The sequence below is a fragment of the Pagrus major genome, chromosome 18 (genome assembly GCF_040436345.1).
Source record: "Pagrus major chromosome 18, Pma_NU_1.0".
Lineage (NCBI taxonomy): Eukaryota > Metazoa > Chordata > Actinopteri > Spariformes > Sparidae > Pagrus > Pagrus major.
Window position 1 is genome coordinate 17,220,869 of NC_133232.1, and position 20,841 is coordinate 17,241,709.

The 20,841-nt window shown below is 40.6% G+C and overlaps 1 protein-coding gene across 1 annotated transcript in view; it reads left to right on the forward strand.

The window, feature by feature from the left end:
* The window catches only part of aff2 (AF4/FMR2 family, member 2), a 168,436-nt gene that overhangs the window by 41,814 nt on the left and 105,781 nt on the right, over positions 1-20,841 (forward strand). Inside the window, exons 2-5 of the mRNA XM_073487330.1 lie at positions 7,088-7,208; positions 15,618-15,828; positions 15,865-16,302; positions 17,883-18,316. Coding sequence (XP_073343431.1) covers positions 7,088-7,208; positions 15,618-15,828; positions 15,865-16,302; positions 17,883-18,316 — 1,204 coding nt within the window. The remainder of the gene's footprint in view (positions 1-7,087; positions 7,209-15,617; positions 15,829-15,864; positions 16,303-17,882; positions 18,317-20,841) is intronic.

The window sequence follows — 20,841 nt, forward strand, 5'->3', positions numbered from 1 at the left end:
TTTCAAGAATTCATTATTGTGTTAATATGGGGGTAATTTCAAATAAATTTCAAATGTGTTGCTTGGTAATTACCAGCTTGCACACTGAGCTGAACGTGTCTTAGTGTTCCATTGTGTTTCTAAGTGTAAATCAACAATACCAAACATACGACGTAAGGATGAGGTTAGGGTGGTGGAGGGAGCGGCGTTGGGATGAACAAAGGAGGAGTGTAAAGTTATAACGGCTGCCTGTACACCTACATGAATGTGATTGGAAGAAACCTGTCAGCTGGTAGCCACACAGCTGAGAACGAGCCTGTGATTGCGAAGCGTGAATGAAGCAGCTGATGTTAATCAGCTAATACAGGCTTAACTCCAGGGCTGTGCCTGAACTCATGCTACGCTACACAATGTTCTCATTTGTTTACAGGGCGACTAAATCTTTGTTGCACATGAGCAAAAAGAAGACTCTTGCCTGCTCATCTTGTTACAGTGCAGGTGACCTCAACATGTGGTAACGAGCAAAGTAATTTACAAAATTAGCTGTGGAAAAAGTAATTGCCGCAGGTCTGAGGTAACGCCAGTATTAAGAACTTGTTATTGGGAAGCCATTAGTTCACCACGATTCAGATACACAGATACAGGAATGGTATATCTTGAGTAGAACTTTCAACTCTTTGAATCAGATCTTACCAGCATAATGTAAATCAATGTGTTACCATTACTACAAAATAATTTAAGGATTTTGTTTTTACGGTCGACACTTTGACTTGTCAAAGCAGCAAATGCACAGGTGGAATTTATTACATTAATGACGGCTGCATTCCATTTAGGTGAGCTACTTCCAGGGCTGAGTCTTAGCTTAGTGGGACACTTGAAAGAACGGAGCCATCTTTAACATCTAATTTCCGCCGTGAAAATGCTTCATTGGCAAACACTGGATTAACGGAAACGCTCATCAACTCGCATGGACACGGATAGAAAATGAGCTTGCTGCCCCCTTTGGGCGAAGAGAGTCATTGTCACATAAAAATGTACTAAGAAGTTTACCAGCAAGCATGGATGCAAATCAGGTCCTGGATCATTCAGTGGAAGCAAGGATATTTTATTTTCTGAGACAATCCATCAATTTAAATAGGAAAATAACTATGTTGTGGGAGTAATGGTGGGATAAGAACATATTAAAGTAAGTGATTTGTATAAGACATTGAGCTGAAAGGGACTAGAGGGAATTTTAGCGACGTATTTATGATGACAGCTGAATTCCGTTCAGGTGTTTTTGGATCCTGTTATTGCATGTGCTGGCTCACTGCCACAGTTAATGTTATTAGTAACACCTGTGCGGCCTATTGGGACAGTTTGCAGCAACATAAAAGCCTCCATTTAACATGTTCATCTGAGCTGCTTCTAAAAAATATACCCTTTTAAACTACACATTGTGTTATTTACAAAACATCAGTTTCAGTAAGAAGCAAATGATGAGTTCACTTCAGTTAAAACATGCTTTGATTTAATCTATGACTGTAAAATGCCACAGTAGCGTGAGTGTCTAGGTTGGAGAAGCCGATTGCACATGACCAAAATGTAGAGAAAGCTTTGCTCAAAGTGTCTTCATGGCTTCAAATGAGTTAAAATATATTTCCAAGCGGCTGCCTTGAACTGTTCTGACAGTTATTCCCATAAGACACAAATGCAGCATGAGTCCACAAAGTCAGGCTCCAGTTGATTTTCAATGAAGCAGCTCGAGAAACTCTCTTGATGACTTACACAGACTGGAGCCTTTCTTCCTACTGACGACAGAACACAGAAACTTCAACATGTTCAACTCAATCCACTGACCAGCTTCAACATCTGGCTGCTGCTGCCGCTGTGTTGGGAACAGCTTTCCGTTTTTACTGGCATGAAATATAAGGCTTCCCGAAAATTAGAAATTAAATGAAACCAAATATCATAATTTCAGCACAGTTCCATAGATGTTAGTATTAGAACGTATAAATTGTAATCTACCATTGCACTCTTTTATTTCTCGTATCCTAGTACTATATAGTCTGATTTCCCACAATAACCCTCGCTATTAACCTTCATTCATCAAAGATAGGGGTCAGCTGCCTGCTTCCACAGCCTGCTCAACATGATATCACGGGATGCTGTATGATTAGCTCGCTACTTTTAAGGACATTTTGCATGTCATGTTGCGCATTTTAAGCTTCTAACTTGCCATCTAACGCTGTCTGTATTTTATATGTTTTGGACACGCAGGAGAGGCTGTCGAGTGACCTTAATCATGAACATCTTCATGGTAACAATCAACATAATGATTATTGTTGTGAAGTGGTTGCTGTTCGGTTAGGTTTAGTATACGACACTACTCAGTTGCAGGTTTGATGCCTTGCTAATGGGCACCTGAATAGCAGTTGTCGGGGAAGAGAGAGAGTGTTACTGAAGTTGTGTGCGGTGAAAATGAATGAGAGGGTGATGAGGCTGTGTGAGAGAAGCTGGTGTGTGTGTGAGCGTGTGTGTTTAGTTATCAGGGGAGCACAGCATAGCTCTGCTGAGATTAAATTCCCAGAGCTTACTCTGGCTATCAGCATTACTTCAGGACACACACACACACACATTAACACACACAGAAGGAAAGCAGAGTCGTAGGAAAGAAAGCTGCCATTGCTACATTTTCATTCACATAAAAATATCAACATCGACAGTATGCCGGCTGCTGATATCACCACTGCTATTAATCCTCAGCAATCCATCCATCTGTCCGCCTATCTGTCCATCATCTTTCTTTCTTTCTTCCTTTCTTTCTTTCTTTCTTTCTTTCTTTCTTTCTTTCTTTCAAAATTGTTCGTTTTACCACAATCTGTCAGAAGTGCAGAAAAACTGACCGACCCAGGTGCCATCTCTGAGCTATCAGAGGTATAACATCAGGTGAAAATGAGGTCGAGAAAAATATCTGAAATCTATAATGTTGACAGTTCAGGGTGCAACTGAAATGTATATGTCCTTCACTGTTGAGGGAAATATAAACTTTGATGATAATGTATTTATCATATCTATCCATCATATTTTAACATATTTCTAAAATGGATAAACCTGTTTTTGGACATATTTTTGAAAGCATCAGGCGTCTGGGTAACGTTTACCATCACAGCAGCTGACAAGACGTACAAGACCCGCTTTTCCCTTTTTTAACAAGCACACATAACGTTATATACATAACGTTATATACATAATGTTATATACATAATGTTATATACATAATGTTATATACCATTTATGTGGCACCTGCACAGTGGACGCTAGCCAGCTGTGCTACTAGCTCTAGTTTGCTAGCATGCAAGCATTCTGTGACATCACAAGACGCTTTGTGGAAAACTGTCAAATGTTTTTTTTGCAGTATGATATTAAGTTTCCCTATAATACAACTTATAACAGTTTATCTCAAAAACCTTGATTTCATAACAGAGAAATTCTGTTTCGCAGCATTCACGGCAGTACAGATTCTTTCTGACCTGGCCGACCACGGCACCGTGGTTCAAAAACTTGTAAAGATAAAAGAAATAAAATCAGTGAAGTGTAAAAAGGCCGAGTAGTGGTGTAACCTGTGTGTGACAGGTAGTGTCGCTCTCTGTTCCTGCCACATGCTGGGAAATAAATCCTGGATGTGTTAATTACCTCGTCTGACCTGGTTCCCTCCGTGTGAATGTCTGCGTGACAGACGGAGACAGAGACAGTGATCTGTGGCATGGGACTGCAGCGCTGTGTGTGTGTGTGTGTGTGTGTGTACTGTATACGTGTGTGTGTTTGTCGTAGTGACAGCTCTGTCAGTTATCTTTCTGCACTGACAGACAATGCACATGTCATCCAGCAGTCCCAGCGCACGCAATGATCACATCGATGTATACTGCTATAACACGCACACATACACACACAAACGCCTCACCTGTCAATCATTTTGTCTGGTATTCCCACTGCTCACACTGCTTTTTGCTCCTCCCTCCTTCCTCTTCTACCTTCCTCTCCCTATCCCTCCACTCTGTCTTTCATCATTCTGTTATTTTTCTTTCCTTTTTAAAGAAACTGTCTGTTGCCCTGAAACTGGGTCTTTTTTTTCCTCCCATGGGTCTCTATGATCTCCCCCCCTTTCCTCTCATTGCCTCTCCACTCTTTCTCCCTCCCACTCACATCTTGCTGACGGATTAAGTGTTGAAGGCGAGGTCTGGTAGAGGAAAAGAGAAAGTCTCTTTTAATTGTCTTGATCGCTAATTAGCCGGCCTGTCTCATCTCTCGGCAGTGGATGTGGTAAAACAGGATGCCCTTTCCTGGGTCAGCAGGCCACAGCCTCATGCATAACTCGTACTCACACGCACCCGCGTTACTTTGTACTTCTGAGATTCGAGTTTAGCTGGCAGCTTGTAGATTTCTCAGAGGAGGCTGGTGACTGAAAAAGTTTAAGAGGGCAGGGTGAATCGGTAACTCTGCAGTAAAAGGGGTCTTTGCTAAAAATACATGGTTATGTAAGGAAAAATGTTCCAAAAACCTGGGTTTCACCACCACTTTATTCCCAACAGAGCACTCTCCCTCGCCTCCCATCATTCTTATCATTGTTTACCGTCAGCTGTCTCGTATTTTAAATGCCACAGAAAACAATCTTGAATCATATCCGCGAGCAATAATTCTGACTTTCACGACGGAAAGCCACAGTATAAACACTGTGAGTATTTGTGTGTGAACGTTGAAAGATTTAAGAAAAATGATTGGGATCCATCCGGGGACACTGTGACAGGACGTAAATGCATCTGTCCTTTGCAGTCTGTTGTGGTTCATTGGGTACAGCATGTCATAAACACTGCCTGGATTAGGACTCCAATTCCCACTGGGCCCACCTACGTAAAAAATGAACGCACTCATGAATGAAAGTACCCTGCTAATGGCATATGTTACATCATATTGACCTTATTATAAATAGAAAGAACTGTAAAAGGCTTGCCTTCAGAGCCTCGGCTAATATTGTAGGAACAGAAGATTTATTGTCCTTGCTGTGTTCAGCCCTTTTTTGTGAGTTGTTTCCCCTCATAGATATATAAAGACTTATTCATCATCCCATTCATTTGATTTCATTATTTACTGTTGGACCATTGAGGATGTACAAAGGAACAGATAATATCTTTAAAAGATAGAAATAGGCTTGTTTGGTGTCTTTCAGAGAGTTAGATAAGAAGATCAATGCTAATTTTATATCCTTGCAATAAGCATTGAATGCAAGGAGACTGGAGCCAGGAAATGATTAGCCTAGCTTAGCGAAGGGGAAACAGCTATGGCTCTGTCAAAACGACAACACATTCTGACAGCGAAATGACTGAATAGGTTGTCAGTGTCTGCCAACACAACATATATCACCAAACAAAATGGCCATTGCAGCTTAACAGTGACCTCACTTCCTCCTTTGGAGCTGTAATAACTAATACAGCTGCCAGAGGTCGCTGCCTAACAACCAACGTAGCAAAGGGTTGTAATGACCTGCTGGATTTTTTTTACCTATATGGTTGTTTTTCTGAGGAGGACAGGCTTCAAAAATACATCTGTCAACACCTCTAAAGCTCACTGTTTAATAAGTTCAATTGTATCATTTTTGTTTTATTGGGGACGTGCTGAGCGGATGGAATACTTTTTTGTCAGGATATAGGCTAGTTGCCCGCCATGACTTAGCTTAAAACGTCAAGTTGAAATGCCATGTTTAAATTTCTGTTTTGTACAGAAATGAGATACAACATGTTGTAGTTTTTGGTTGCATACGTTTAACTTTAGTGAACGTCAGGATAGCTGTCTCCTCCTTCTATTCTTTATGCTAAGCTAAGCTAACTGCCTCCTAGCTCCAGCTCCGTGCTGAACACAGACAGTGGTATTGAACTAATATGTGGAAAGTAATTATTTCCCACAATTTCTTTATATCCCATAGACACATCAGACCTTTTGCAGCAGATTGGAAGACTAGCTTCAAATAAAATCTTTGTTCTATTCCTCATGAAGTTTGAAGCATTGGCCTTGGCTGATCTTGTTTTGACAATGAAAGTATTTTCTTTTTAAGTCAAAGTGTTTCCTGCAGTTAAAGTCACAGCAAAGCTATGGGTGGAAGCTTTTAGTAAGTTCTGGATGACATAAGGGTCAGTAGTACTGTAGCATGGGAAAAGCATTTTATGGGAGCTTTGAGATCAAGCAGCCTTTGCAAATCAAATTTAGGTCCAGTCCAGAGTAAAAATAAGTAACTACTAACCTCAGCGGTGCGCTGATGCAGAGACAGAAGATATTTATTCATATAAACTGTCAGTGCAAACACTTAGGTCACAGTTTATTTGTTCAATGGGGAAGGGGTTATCTGGATATTAGTTTCAATGGAAGACGGCGTGACAGTAAGACAGATTTGATAAGTAGCCTTTGTCTAACAACCATTCAGACTGCAATATGTAAGAATTTAAGATTACAACATTCAAAATAATTAATAACTAATTAGAATTATCAACATAAGTTGAAGGGAACATTTTTTTTAAATTATATCAAAGCTGTTTAGTGTTGCAGAGATATATACTGAAGTTAGTATGCTAACCAGCTAGCCCAGGCCCATCCTATTCCCTAATACCACTCCAAACATGCAGTCTGGACCACTAGCTGCATGGCTAACTGAGATAACTGAGCTAACTAACCAATGGCAGCAGTTAGCGGTTGCTCTGGTGATATGCTGCTCCATTTGTATGAATTGAACAGATGGCTAATTCTAACATATTGCACATTTAAGTTTCTTATCCTCAGCATTCTCAGTACATTCAGTTTTTCTCTCAGTTTTCCTCTTTCGTCCTGGCCGGTGTGTTCAGTGGAATCTGAGTCATTTTTGACAGTGCAGTGACATGATTTACCCTGTTATTTTCCTTTACCAGCTACCCAGCGACTCTAATCACACTGCAGGAAGAGAATTTCTGCCAAATGCTCTTTGCAGATCCAAAAATGACTTGTTAGCAATACTCATTAGAAACCAGCAGGTCTCACTGGTGCCAGGCAATGTGTCTGCCTCAGTGGGGGATGCTAACAAGCTTTTCTCTTTGTGTCCTTGCAGTCATCTGGAGTCAGAGCGCAGCGCCTTGAAGAGGAGAGAGTGGGAGAGGAGAAACCAGGAAGTCCAACAGGACGAAGACCTCTTCTCAACTGGATTCAACCTGTTCGGAGAACCTTATAAAGTAAGACTGGTTGACTAAATACATTGTTCAACATTTTGGGAAATATGCTTTTAACTTTCTTTCTGATGCTAAGATGAGAAGATTGATACCGGCCTTGGACGTGTGCACTCAGTGAGCTTGATGCCGATTAGCCTAAAGTTGGCATAAACTAAAGATTGGAAGTTTGTCAATATTTACAGCTGAAGCCGCATTTTTACATTTCTGTTCATGTTCAAATCAAATAAATGAGATACAACATTTTGATTATTCCACTTTAGATGTGTTGGGAGGTGCAGTAGCCATGCTAATGTTAGCTAATGTTTCCCCGCTTTCATTCTGAAGCCCCACTCGGACTGGATTTATTTCTTTAGGAGAGACGAGGTCATTTTGACATTACAGTTGCAATTAGCTACTGTTTTTTGACGTCCTTTTATTTTCGAGTTTTCACACGTTTCTGTATGAAGAGCTGCTTGTCCTTTTTGCTCAGCTCAGTGTGAAAATTGGCTTTTGTGTTAGTTATAGGAAGGTACCTGTATTTTTTGATGATATGGCAAATTGGCACCATTTATTAACCGAATTAGCTATCCCAACATAGTCTGGGACTAAAATACACAGTGGGAGTATACACACACACACTTTAATAGTTTTCTAGTCATGGTGGGGACATCTCCGTCACATTTTCATTAAAACTCCCCTGGGTCTTGACATCCTCAGGTGGAAGTAGTTTTCTGTTCACTCCTGCAGCCAACAATAGAGCCGTTTACGTGTTTGGCTCTTAGCTTTGTACTGGCCCTCCGCGGTAACATTGTTTGACATAATGCTAGTGGGAGAAAAATAATGGCGGACCATTGCAAAGGTATGCTCTCAAGTCGTGGGTGGACATACTCGGTCAGTCTGGTGGAGGTATCATTTAAATAAGCCTCCCATTTAAGCAAGAAGGAGGGCAAAATCTGAGGCAGCCTAGCAAATACTTCATTCCCCTCTTCCCCCTGTAATGTTAAACTCGTCCGAAACAAGCCACCAGGAGGAGCGCCAGGCTTTGGTAGTGGCCAAATCGTGTAATTACGTCACGTGATGCACGAGGGCCCTAAAAGACTTTTTCCATAAGCTTACATTGTGAAAGAAGCAGATTATTCTATCATTTTATTTCTATTCAAGTTAGCCAGGCGCTAAATCGGAAGATAGCCTGCTCAGTCGGCTGAAGTCTCTAGTGCGAACGCTTCGTGGGCCCCACAACACTGAAGATCTGGGTAATATAGGTATAGCCAGGAAGTCGATCCATTTTGGCTTCATGCGCCGCTGAGCATCTTTCATAGGAATGAACGGGGCTCAGTCTCTGACACAGTATCCAGATCTTAATGTAATGTCCTTGGTCTGAAGGGGGTTAAAGGTCTCGCTCTGTGTAAAACAACAGCTGACTTCTCCTCTAAGTCATTAAAAAGAAAAGAATGAGCATATTATTAACTATTTCTTAAACATTCTGGATCTAAAACAACCAAAAAATTAATTGTTTAATCAATTGTTAAATGGTTTAATTAAGTGTTTGCCTATCATTAAATGCTAGGCAAACAATAACCTTCTATCTGTTCAGATGTACGGACTGAAACACAAAGCAATCCTGTAAGCTAACATTAGTAAGTTGCACACTCTTCTACAATCTTTACAACCTGGCTGGGCTGTGATTGTTTGCACTGAATGCTGTTTTCTGCTCACAGAGTGCTCTCTCAGTGCTGTTAAGGAGACAGTTTTATACTTTGCTGGGAAGTTTTGATTGATCTGTGGAGAAGAATGGACATCCCAAGGATTTCATTTGGGCAAATGGAGTGAATTTACGACATCTTCATCAGCGAGGATGGCAGAGTCTCCTCTAAAGTGGCCGTGCTTTGTTACTCGGGCTCATATGAAACAGTTTTGCCTTGTGCAAGCAATTAATTTAAAACTGTTATTGCTAAGCAACTATTATCCAAACAATTTTTTGTTCCATAATGCATTTTGAAGATAATCAAAGCTGATGACGGCCTATTGATCGTTAGTGTTGCATCATCCAGCACAAGGTTCTGGTCGGTTCTGATCTGAGGCGCTTGCGATGCCATCATTTTGTTTCTTCTTTAGCTGAAAGTAAACTAGCCATGCATGAAATCCATGGCCACTCTCCGGCCCCTGTGTATAAAATTGATTTTGGTTTGTTAACTCCCATTTGCTACTGACGGGCACTTCACCACTTGGTTATGCCGCCAAGTGTATCGACCTTGGGACAGACTGGCTTTGAATCCTGACGGAATGTGTTTAACGGCTGCTGTGTCTGAGCGCAGAGGACAACGGGGCTCCTCAGTAAGACGCTGCTCGAGGTTCGGGGGTGATGGCAGCACATGAGAGGTTGTTCCCATAATGAATCTAATCCGAGGTGCCTCCATGCTCCAACTAATTGTTTCCAACTAATTAATGGTGCCGAGGTGAGGTCAAGATGTGTGTGCGAGGAGAGAGCGAGGATGACTGTGGACAGGGCTGTGTGAAGGGGGATATTTCAAACACCACTGGTGCTATTTTGATGAATCCTGAGGATTTGATGCATTTTAGCATTCTGTTTAACTTGAGAAAGGAGCCAAAATGAAAAGATTGTTCACATTTTTTGTTTATTTTTGCATTTTTTTGGGTACTGAAAGAACAAATACTGGTCATTCCATGACAACTAACCAAGGGCCTCCCAGTTCATGTCATGGATTTTCTTAAAAAAAACAAAAAACAAAAACATTTTAATTCTTAAAAAGTATTTGGCATACAGCTATATTATTTTGCAAGTTCCCATGAATTTAATAGAAGTCTCAACATGATTTTGAGTTTGAGTTGGCGTTGAATGACCCATACCGTGTTTAAGGTGTACCTCATCACGCTCGCTCGTCAATATATAGTTTTCACGTGACGTCACGCTCCCAGGGGAACGCCCGCCAGCATCACAGGAAGCAGGTGATACATTTCGTTTGGAACAAGTTTCGCAAAATAAATGATTTGGAAATTCCTTTACACCTTTAAGCTTGTGTTTAGACTGCTAAACTTTTTTTTTTGGTGATGTCCAGGGTACATATACAATATTAATATTAACACAATAACGTTCAATATCTAGTGTTAGTTCATTAGTACTCACCTTTGCTTTTACAATGAAGAAGACCGAGCATTCAATTAAAGACGTATTTCGGCAGTTTTGTGGCCTCGAAAACTCCTTCACCTCAGCTTTTGTAAAACATCATTTTATATCACTATATATACTGAGAGTGCTGAAACAAGCTAAAAACAGACTATATATATTCCAACCCTGAGTCTCGACTGCAAGCTTGTCAGACGCGTTTTTAATTTGGACGTCCTACGCAACAGATACACTCTTATTTTAATCCATTCATGTCTCTGCAGCAGCTTCATGCAGGCTCACAACGCTGAGCTGTGTCTCAAGGGTGCAAATGTGGCCTGAAGCCTTGAAGGCTTTTTTTTTGACAATACTTGAGCAGTTGCAACGTTGATGCGTATGTGGTTGATCTCACTCTCTCAAACACACACTCACTACGACCTACGGTACTCAAAAGCATCAATCATATCTATCAGTGTTGATGGAAAAATATATCAGGAATACTGGCAGGAAAACTTCTCACTGCACAAAAAGTTTGGCCGCTCCTCGACACATTCTTGGACCAGATAAAAGCATGATCTAATATAAGCTGTGTTGGTGTTGGTCATGTAACATCATTAAAACTGACAAGTCACGTTTTTTGTAATGTCGTAGCCTTGTGACTTGAGAAAAAAGACTGTGAAAATCCAACTGGAACCTAATTCAAACATGTGTTTAACATTGCGAAAGGGTCCATTTTATCCCAAACCATCTTTTCCTAAACCTAACAAGTATTTTTGATGCCCCAGTCCAAGAATTTTAGTTCCCAAAACCTAACCAGATAGCAACAGAAAAAAGACAAAAAATAATAAGTGAACAATAAAGCCTATTTATATGTTCCAAGTGGGATACAAACCCCAGTCTTGTGAGTGGGAGTCCTGTACGTAACCCACAAAGCTACGACGGCTCGCTGCAGAAACGGTCTAATGTTTCAGGAATGACACCAACACGAGTCGCAAATCTATGACACGACAAAATCCTGTGTTTGAACTCCTTCTCCAAGATGACTTAGTGGCTCTTTAATACATGAAACAAATGGAAATGTTGTATTAATTTGTGTTTTCTACATCATTTTTCCCTGTTTGACGTTTCCTCTATTGCAAGGGTATAATGGTTTTCAGACTCATCAACCACTTATTTTAATACACCGACTCCTAATAGTCGCATTAAAGCAGTCATTTGCAGAGTTTCTCGAAATGTGCGTTAAAATGTGTGATACATTTGAATAGAACCCTGGATAAAGTCATTTTATCCATCGTCACTTTATCCAATATAATAATGTTTATTGTGAGTGTACAATCTAGACACGGTAGAGTCATATCTAACCTACGCTCACTGACAATTAGTTCAGTTCAGAATTAATTTCAGATCTCATTTTGGATTCTTTCAAATAGCAGCACCTGACTGTGCAGAGCATTTCTCCATCTCTCTTTAATTACAGTGATTAACTTAACAAGGGAACCATAATTGATAGTAGAAATTATGAAGATATAAAACTCAGAGTGATGATACTTCTTGTAAGTGACTGTATAGAGGACAACATGTTTTGCTTGTTTTATATTTCAGCTCTGTCCAACTAATCTTTTTCCTCCACTCCTTCCACTTCCCCAGTTTATCTCTCAGCGCTGCTAAACTTGAAAAACAGCTTTGGCACACCTTGCCACTTTCTTCTGCTGATTTATTTGCCACACTAACAATTTCTTTTTTTTTTTTTTCTGAGGTTGTTGCTTTACTTCATACAATTCAGTGGATTTACCACGGCCTCCTCGACCTATCTGCACTCTCTCTGTGTTTAAGTGCTGACTGAACTTACTGAACTGCTCCTTTACAGATCTATATCAGCCGCTTTTCATTATCACATAGGATTTATAGAACTTTTATCATTCCCCGTCGCTCTCTTCCTCGTTTTTTCTCCCATCTGTCTCTCTCTGTACCTGTATATCTATCATGTGTCCGTCATTCTCCTTCTCTGTCTTTCCCTCTTGCTCTCCAGTATTCATCCTCTCTGTCAGCTATTAGCTAATCCCTCTTCTAATCCTGTTAAAGAGCGTTATACTGTTAGCAGCTATTTGGGATGATCTATTCACACACACTCATACACTCATACACACACATAGGTATTCATCCTCTCTTTCTCCTCTGTTTTCCATTTTGCCTCTCTGTAAATGTGTTTTCTGTTCCTCTTCAGCCACCAGATCTTTTATTCATGAGCCTGAGATGGAGAAGAGATGGGCTAATTTATTCACAGCTAACTTTGGCTCGCCACAGTGTGTAGTGTGTGTGTGTGTGTGTACACACAGAAATTACATCTGTTAAGATTATTTGAAGGCAATTCTCTCCTTTCTTATATGAATCTTTTGTAAATAAGGCTTTATTCCTTGTTCTGTTCGTTTTTTTTTTGCTATTTTCATGGTTTTCCTGAGTTTACTAGAGTGTAGAGACGAAGGATACAGTGAAGAGAGACATGGTAGAAGAGATGCATGTTGTAGATTACGTAGATTTGAGCTGAGGTTTCTGTAGACCACACGACCACAAGGATCTCTCATTTTGAAACCAGGTCTACCTGGGGCTCACAAACAAATCTGTCCACTCCAGTTTAACATATTTTATACTCGTCTATATTGGAATCTCAATAATTTGAGGTTGCCTTTTCTTCCTCGTACAGGCTGAAGATTGTGTAAATTGCAGTGTAAAGCATCAGTGAGAGCTTTTAAAGCATATTAGGTGTAAATTCAGAAGACTCATCTGGTGCTTGAAAAAACAGCACTTGAGAGGCAAAGTAGAAGTTATATCTCAGCCACTAGATAATCTTTTGGGGTTTGGTTCGTAAATTTGAGTGAAACACAACCGTCCATTATCTCACACAAATGCACTCAATGTAACATATTGCCTCTATGGGGGGAGTGAGATCATTTAAATCACATGAGGTCCCCGAGGAATTCATCCAATGAATGGGGCTTTACTCTCGAGCTTAAACAATTAGTCTACATAATATTGATGCAATATTGATTGTGTCTATTTTATAATTCATTAATTGTTTCTGTAACTTTTGGCCATGCCTGCACTGTGGCTCCATTTAAAAGCAATGTCTCTCAGGGGACCACTTTGGTCCAGACTGAAATACTTTATGAAAACATCCATTGTATTGATTGCTTGCTGCAGACATTCATGAATTCAATGAATTTGGTAACTCCGTGGATATAATAGGGAAAAGTCTTGATATGGCGCCAGAGGCGGAGCTCCATTCATTCCTATGAAAGCTGCTCAGTGGCACATGAAGCCAAAAAGTTCAACTTCCTGGGAGTAAAAATACCCAGACCTTTGGCATAGCTTCCTAATTGTTTAACCCTCCGCTAACCTGAATGGAAAAATTAGAAAATTTGAAAAAGGTCAAGGTCATGCTATTACGCTAAACTACTCACTAGACATGAATATGTTAACATTGTTAGTGTTTTCACATTTCATAGAATAAACAAGAATGGTACTCACTCTCTCTTTAATTCAGTCAAGCCGAATCCAATATCAAATTAAACATATTTAAGTCCAGCAGATCTGAAATTTGAGTTGGATCTGCATCAGATTGTATTCCCTGAGAAAATGTCAAAAAATGCCCTCAAATCTCACAATGTAAAAGAAAGTGAGATAAAGTTCCTGGATCCGTCTCTTAATCCAGATCCACAGCAAAAGTTAATGGGGTCTATTCTGGGCCGAGACACATCCTCAACCCACGTTTCCAAGAAATCTATTAAGTAGTTTTTGTGTAATCCTGCTGACAAACCAACCAACCAACCAAGTTACACGTGAAAACAAAACTTCCTTGGCGGATATAACGATTAATCAGTTAATCTAGAAATAAATGGCAGATCTCATTTAAGATCACTGATACTTAAATGTTCCTGATGGTCAGTTTATAAACTATCAAACCAGTCTGATTGTGAAAAAGGGGCATCACCACATAGCAATTAGCATTGAAAGATGCTTACATTACCCTCAATCAGAGCAAAGGAAGGCAAGGGTGGTGTTATACTAATGTGTAAGGTTGAGAAGCCTCTAACACACACACACACACACACACACACACACACACACACAGTCAGCAATCGGACCTCTCCACGGATCATTGCTTGTTATAACAGTATTACGTTGCTTACTGAAGTTGTTATACACAGGAACACAAGAAGTGACGTGCAAGTGATTTAATTCTTCTGACCGCTGTGAGAATAAATGTAGTGTAGGGATTATTCATTATTATTACATGTAACTTCATCCTCTTTAGAAACATTGCCTAAGATTCGTTAAGCTCCTACTTCCTATGGACATACATTCATTATTCATGACTTCATTAACCTCTCCAAATACAGCCAATTTCACCTCGTCTTGAAAATTAGAAAAGGGTTTTATTCACTCCCTTTCCTGCATTTAACCTTTAAACCTATCGTGGCTTCATTTGACATTACCACTTACCACAGGGGTGATTAGCAGAGTATCGACTGTCAAACACCTCGATCTATTGACCGAAGCACAAAAGTTGTGTGCATTTAAATTACAGTCCGTGGCTGCGTTTCACATCGATCTTACTCAGTGTTTCCAGTGTTCATCATTTGTCTGTAACTCTTGATGAAATGTCACGATTAAATTATAGGCTGCAGCTCTTGCATAATTCAGACTTGGCTCATCATGATTAATATTTGCTTCACAATTTGTTGCTCAGGTAGAAAAGAAATGTCAGAGAAGTGGATAGAAATCTACAGGTCCTCACTTTTCCCTCTCCTCTTTCATGCCTCCAAGAATAGAACCACTGAACCCACTGCTGATTGCTCTTGTCCTTTCAAAAATGCCAAATGATCAAATCATGTAGTTTCATCATTAAAGAAGCTGTCAGTGACTGACACAAAAGGTACTCTTGAGCTATTCTGAGGAACATCTCATGTAGCAGCTGTAGGTGGTATACCGTCATATATCAGTAAGGCCCGCACTGTCCTCCAAGCGATGATTGCTTGAGAATCTGGGGTCAGGGTAATAATGATTCCTGCCCCATTAATTTTACTGCTGCAGCCGGGACTGGACCCTCTTAAGGGTGGCATGTGTTTAATTAATCATCTCATCCTGATGTCTGGTCAGTGGTCACCCTATCCGTCTCTCACTGTTCCTCTCCGGATGAATAAAGAGGGCTTTTCATCAAGTGCAGAGAAATGGAAAAATGGAAGACTTAATTAATACTCTTCTCTCTCTTCCTCCCTCTTGTCTTTTCCTTCTTTCTCCTCTCATTTCAGACTAATAAAGGTGATGCATTGGCCAGTCGCGTCCAGAACACGCTGGGCTCCTACGAGGAAATGAAAGACCTGTTAACCAGCCACTCTAACCAGAGCCACTTGGTGGGAATCCCCAAAGGCAGCAACAACCTGCAGACTCCGACCACTTCGACAACAGAGAGACCCGCCATGGAGTCGCAGCTTTTCACCGAAGCCCTGAGGGGAGGACCAGGTGGAGCAGGAGGAGGTGGAGGAGGAGGAGGAGGAGGAGGAGGAGGAGGAGCAGAGGGAGGTGGGGACAAGAGGATGGGAAATGCACCCTCTGCATCTTCAACTTCCATGCAACCTCCTGCTTCGACCACATCGTCATCAAGCGCCACAACGATACAGCATCAGAATTCCAAAAAGTCCCGAAGCTCCATGGACTGGTCAAGGGCAGGCCACGGACAGAGTACCCAGGGAACAGGCCTCGTTCTGGGGTTAGGTCAGAACGGGCAGGGGCAGGTCACAGCAGCTACTAGTGGACGAGGAAAAATGTCTTTATCAGAGGAACAGAGGCACGAAGAGCTGTTTAGCTCACTTAAAGATGAACTCGGTCTCAAAGGCGACTCAAGCCCTTCTTCCTCCTCCTCGTCCTCGTCTTCTTCTTCCTCTTCTTCACGGAGAAGGCACTCCTCCCACACCTCCAAGCCCGTTCCTCTCCCAGGTGAGTCCTAGAAAGAAAAGCTACAGAGGAATGAGTAGACATTTTGGAAAATACACTTATTTGCTTTACAATCTAAGGGTTAGATGAAAAGTTTGATACCACTCTCATGTCTGCATACTAAATTTAAAGCTAGAGGCAGTTAGCTTAGCTTACTCAGAAACAGATGCATTGGTGAGCTCATGTTTTATCTGCTCTGGCAGATGCGTCTGTTATTCCTCCCATTCAGACAGATTTTCCTCCATCCTGGTTTCTGTATATTAGATAAACAAGGCCTGTTGAAAAGTTTGTCAAAAAAGTTTGACTTTCTTAAGGCAAGGGTGCTACTGCACTGCCAGTGATTCGATTCAACCATTAGATTGCGACATTCGGCTCAATGCATTCTGTGGTTACCATGAACAGAAGCTAATAGATCAAGTATTAAGCTGACAACATTTTAAAAATGTCAATCCAAAGCAGCAGGTGTTGATTCACACTGCTATTTGTATTACTGTAGTTAGCTAGCTTCCCTAAACTGTGCTAACAAGCTCACGAGCTAACAAGCTTACAGTTCTTCTTTGCTTCGAGATGTACTAGCTTAGAGCTACTTCATAATTTCGTTGCTCTGAATGGTTGTAGGTCTATCGAATTGTACTTGGGCGTTTTGGTCTTTGCTAGCAAATGATAACATTCCTAACACTCGCTAGCTAACGTTAACATTGCTAATGCTAATATTAATGTTGCTAACGCTAGCTAGCTAATATTTGGACAGTACAGTATGATGGGCACATACTGGGCCATTTTTAAGTTTTTTTCCACAAACTGGAAACTACCAAGACTCTTGATCGCTGATGAATCGCAGATACCACGTGATACCAACACCGTTGAACTATCGGCTCACAAACCTTGTAATCAGCTGGAACCAACTGTCAGATTTCTTGAACAGAGATAAACAAACAATTATTTTGGACCAGAGAACATTTATTAAAATATTCATCATAATATTGTTTTGAAGGTAAATTCTTGCAGCTCTCTACAAGCTCTGTAGATGTATTATTTTTTATTCTTGATTTGTCTACATAAAAATGTTATCAATATGACCTTTGAATGTTGTTGTGTTTTCTAAAATGCGTCCGTAGATATCTGTCTTTTCATCCAACTCTAGTGGAGAAAGAGAATATGCAGTGTAGAACTACTAGTGGGGACTATCTCACAGTTTGGTTGATTAAACCTGCCATTCACACAACAAAAGGGGACTTCTCATATTTTGATATTCATGGAAAATCATTGTATTTGCTGGAGCCCTAAGTGCTCATGAATAATTTCAGTGCAAAACAGACTCTATCACCTTTTGGGCGGGTTTTATGAAAATTAACATCTGTATCCGATGATAAACACATCTTTCAGCTGATTTCTAAACCACCAAGCAACACATAATTTGCTTTGATTGTGATGGGCTCCATCCATCTGGGAGAGGGAATTTTTGGCATTCAACCTTCATTAGATCTGACAGCACAGAGCACAGCAATATTCCAAAATACCAGGTGCTGCTTTGGTTTTTTTTCACTTTTTTGTTTTATATCCTTTCTCCTTTTCTTTTACAGATGGTGGTAATTTTCGATCCTCCACCATGGACGGTGGCCATTTTAAGTCTTCCACTAACACAGAAAATGGTGGACATTTTAAATCCTCCCCGTTTGAGAATGAGACAGGTTCTCACCTGTCTACGTCCTCCTCCCCGCTGGCTTCCACATCAGTTCTGACGACGCCTACTCCTGGTCTAACCACTCCCACATCTGGACTGACTACCCCGACCTTCCCGCCTGGCAGCCTATCAGGGAAGCCGATCGCAGTGCAGCAGAAGCCCACAGCGTATGTTCGACCAATGGATGGCCAGGACCAGGCGCCTAGTGACTCTCCCCAGCTTAAACCCCCTCTGGTGGCCACAGAGGGATTTAACAACAGTCAGGCTTACGTGGGAAACTCCGGGAACGTGAAGAATAAACTGCCAAAACTGAGTCTGGGCCATACAGGGGAGGTAAGAGAACAACCTGCATGACTTGGTATTTATATCAATGAACACATCAGCTGCAAAATGTATTCAGTTCAACAGAGGACCAAATACGACCATACAAGTCGTTTCTATTAATAATAAAGTTTAGCAGAGTGACTGGCAGTGATCAAAATATCCTCAAATAAAAAAGAAACTAATTCTCCACACCCAATCAGTGATGTAACAACATTGTTTTTGCTTTTGACTCGAGATCTCAGCTTCTGCAGTGACATCACTAATCAGGTTGTGGTCAAAATTACAACACTTAAACCCAAACAGAGGAGTGCCACAGCACTTTTCTATGCCTTGATTCACAGTAGGAGTGTCAGCATATGCCAGTATTGACAATAACTGTGATGTTAAAAAATTAAATATTGATATTGTGTCAATAGCACACCAGCGTAGATGTTAGACTTGTGGATCCATATGTGAAAAAAAGTAGTATAAAGCCTTTTGTGGCTCCAGAGGAAGCTGCATGTAATCTGATAAATTTGGGGTTTTGAAAAGTAGTTCTCTGGTCTAGAATTTGCTTCCACCTTTGGACAGTAAACCTGACGCCTACATCACCCACAATGCAATTTCGCCACTGATGTCACTGGAGGCAATTTATCAGATTACTTTCAACTTGCAAGTGTTTATACTACTTTTTTCACATATGCAGTAATTATCCCAAAATCCCATAAACACACTTTAATGTGTAAAGTTGGTGGAGTTACCCTTTATGCGTATTGTTCCTTTGTATGATGTATTAGAGTTCTGGCTACAGACTCACTCCACCTCTCCGCTCTACTATTTTAAGTGCAATTGATTTGCCAAAAAAAGACAAAACACACGATAAACAACATTCAAGATGAATTTGACTGATGGCTTCGTTTTTTTTTTAAAATATAGACATCACAACGTTATCATTAACACAAATGATAGTCATGGAGTGAAAATCTGTTATCGTGACAGCTTTAACTCACCGTTTATGTACATTTCAGGAAGAATAAAAACGGAAAGCAAAAAAAAAAAGTTTCATATATTAAAAGTTTAGACACTGTTTGGTGATCTCATACTGCATCGGCAGAAATAACAACTTCAACCGACGGAACAATTGATTTTTGCACAATCCCACATTTACCATCAAGTGAACTTTTGTCCACATATCTGATCAGTTTGCACTGAACGATCCCGCCTGGCATCATTCTTTCACTGCAACAACTTTTAACACAGAATACATTACATTTAAAAAAAAAAAAAAACTCTTCCGATTCTTTTGGACGTAAACACCTCATGTAACTTTGTTAATTAAAATGAATAAAAATAAATAATGCCTTATTTTGCATTGTTTGATTGACAGCCAAGATATAGTTTAATTGTAACCAGCAGAAAAGATGTAATTTACAAATAGATAAAATGCATTATTACAACTTTTTTCGAAGGAATTAGTACTTAAATGACTGAATACAGTGTTACTTATGGAGACATGCATTCTGAAATAAAACCCTACTTTCTTACAGGCACCAAACATTACTCTGAGGATATAAATAACACCTAGCTGGTAAAAATAAACCAAAAACGAATGTCTGGTTGGGATCGTTAACTGTGACACATACTGTCTGTGCCTCTGATGTCATGGGTGTGAGTGCATGTTTGCATTTTTCCATAACAACACCAACTCCCTCTCTTTCAAATCCCGCACTCTGCATTGCATCGTTAAATGATATCATGGTGAATATTCACACATTTAGCTAATTGTAATGTCAAATGAATCTGACAATAAAAACTCCTCCACACGTCCCTCGCTCGCTCTCTGACTCACTCACTTAACTCTCCGACCTGCTCCCTCTCTCTCCATCTATCTCTCACTCACTTTCATTTTCAAAACGGCAAGAAACACCAGGCCTGATGATGTGTGTGCGCCTGTGCACTGCATGCGTGTGCGTGAAACTGGTTGACAGGCGAGTAGTCATCCATATCGAGCAAGCCAGCTGTTCCTGTGCTTTGATAGAGCTAGTGTGTGTGTGTGTGTGTGTGTGTGTAGCACTCCAAATGAGCCCGAGATGGAGCTTTGAGCATATGGCACCGAGAAGGAGAAAGCAAGGGAGACAACGGAGACAGGGACAGAATTAAAATACACTTTACTTTCAACACTTTCTTATGGGGAGTGAGAAAAGAGAGTAAGTACATTCATGGCCGTGAGTGGTTTCTTTCACTTTGTTTCACCCACACATCCATGGATGCTCCGTTATCGCCTCCTTACCGTTTAGTTTTCACTCCTCTCATATTTATTCCGGCGAGAGTTTGTTGGAAGGAAAACGTAAACTCAATACTGACTGAGGGGGTGGAGGAGAGGGGATACGGGAGGAAAAAAGGGGAGACTGATGATGAGAGATGGAGTGGGGGAGGAGGGGATGAGGCAGGGAGAGTAAGGAGGGATAGAGGAAGACAATGACTGACTGATTACAGCACCTTATCATCGCTGTATTTGTTCTGGTTAGATGAGTTATTGGATGTGTTCTGCAGCT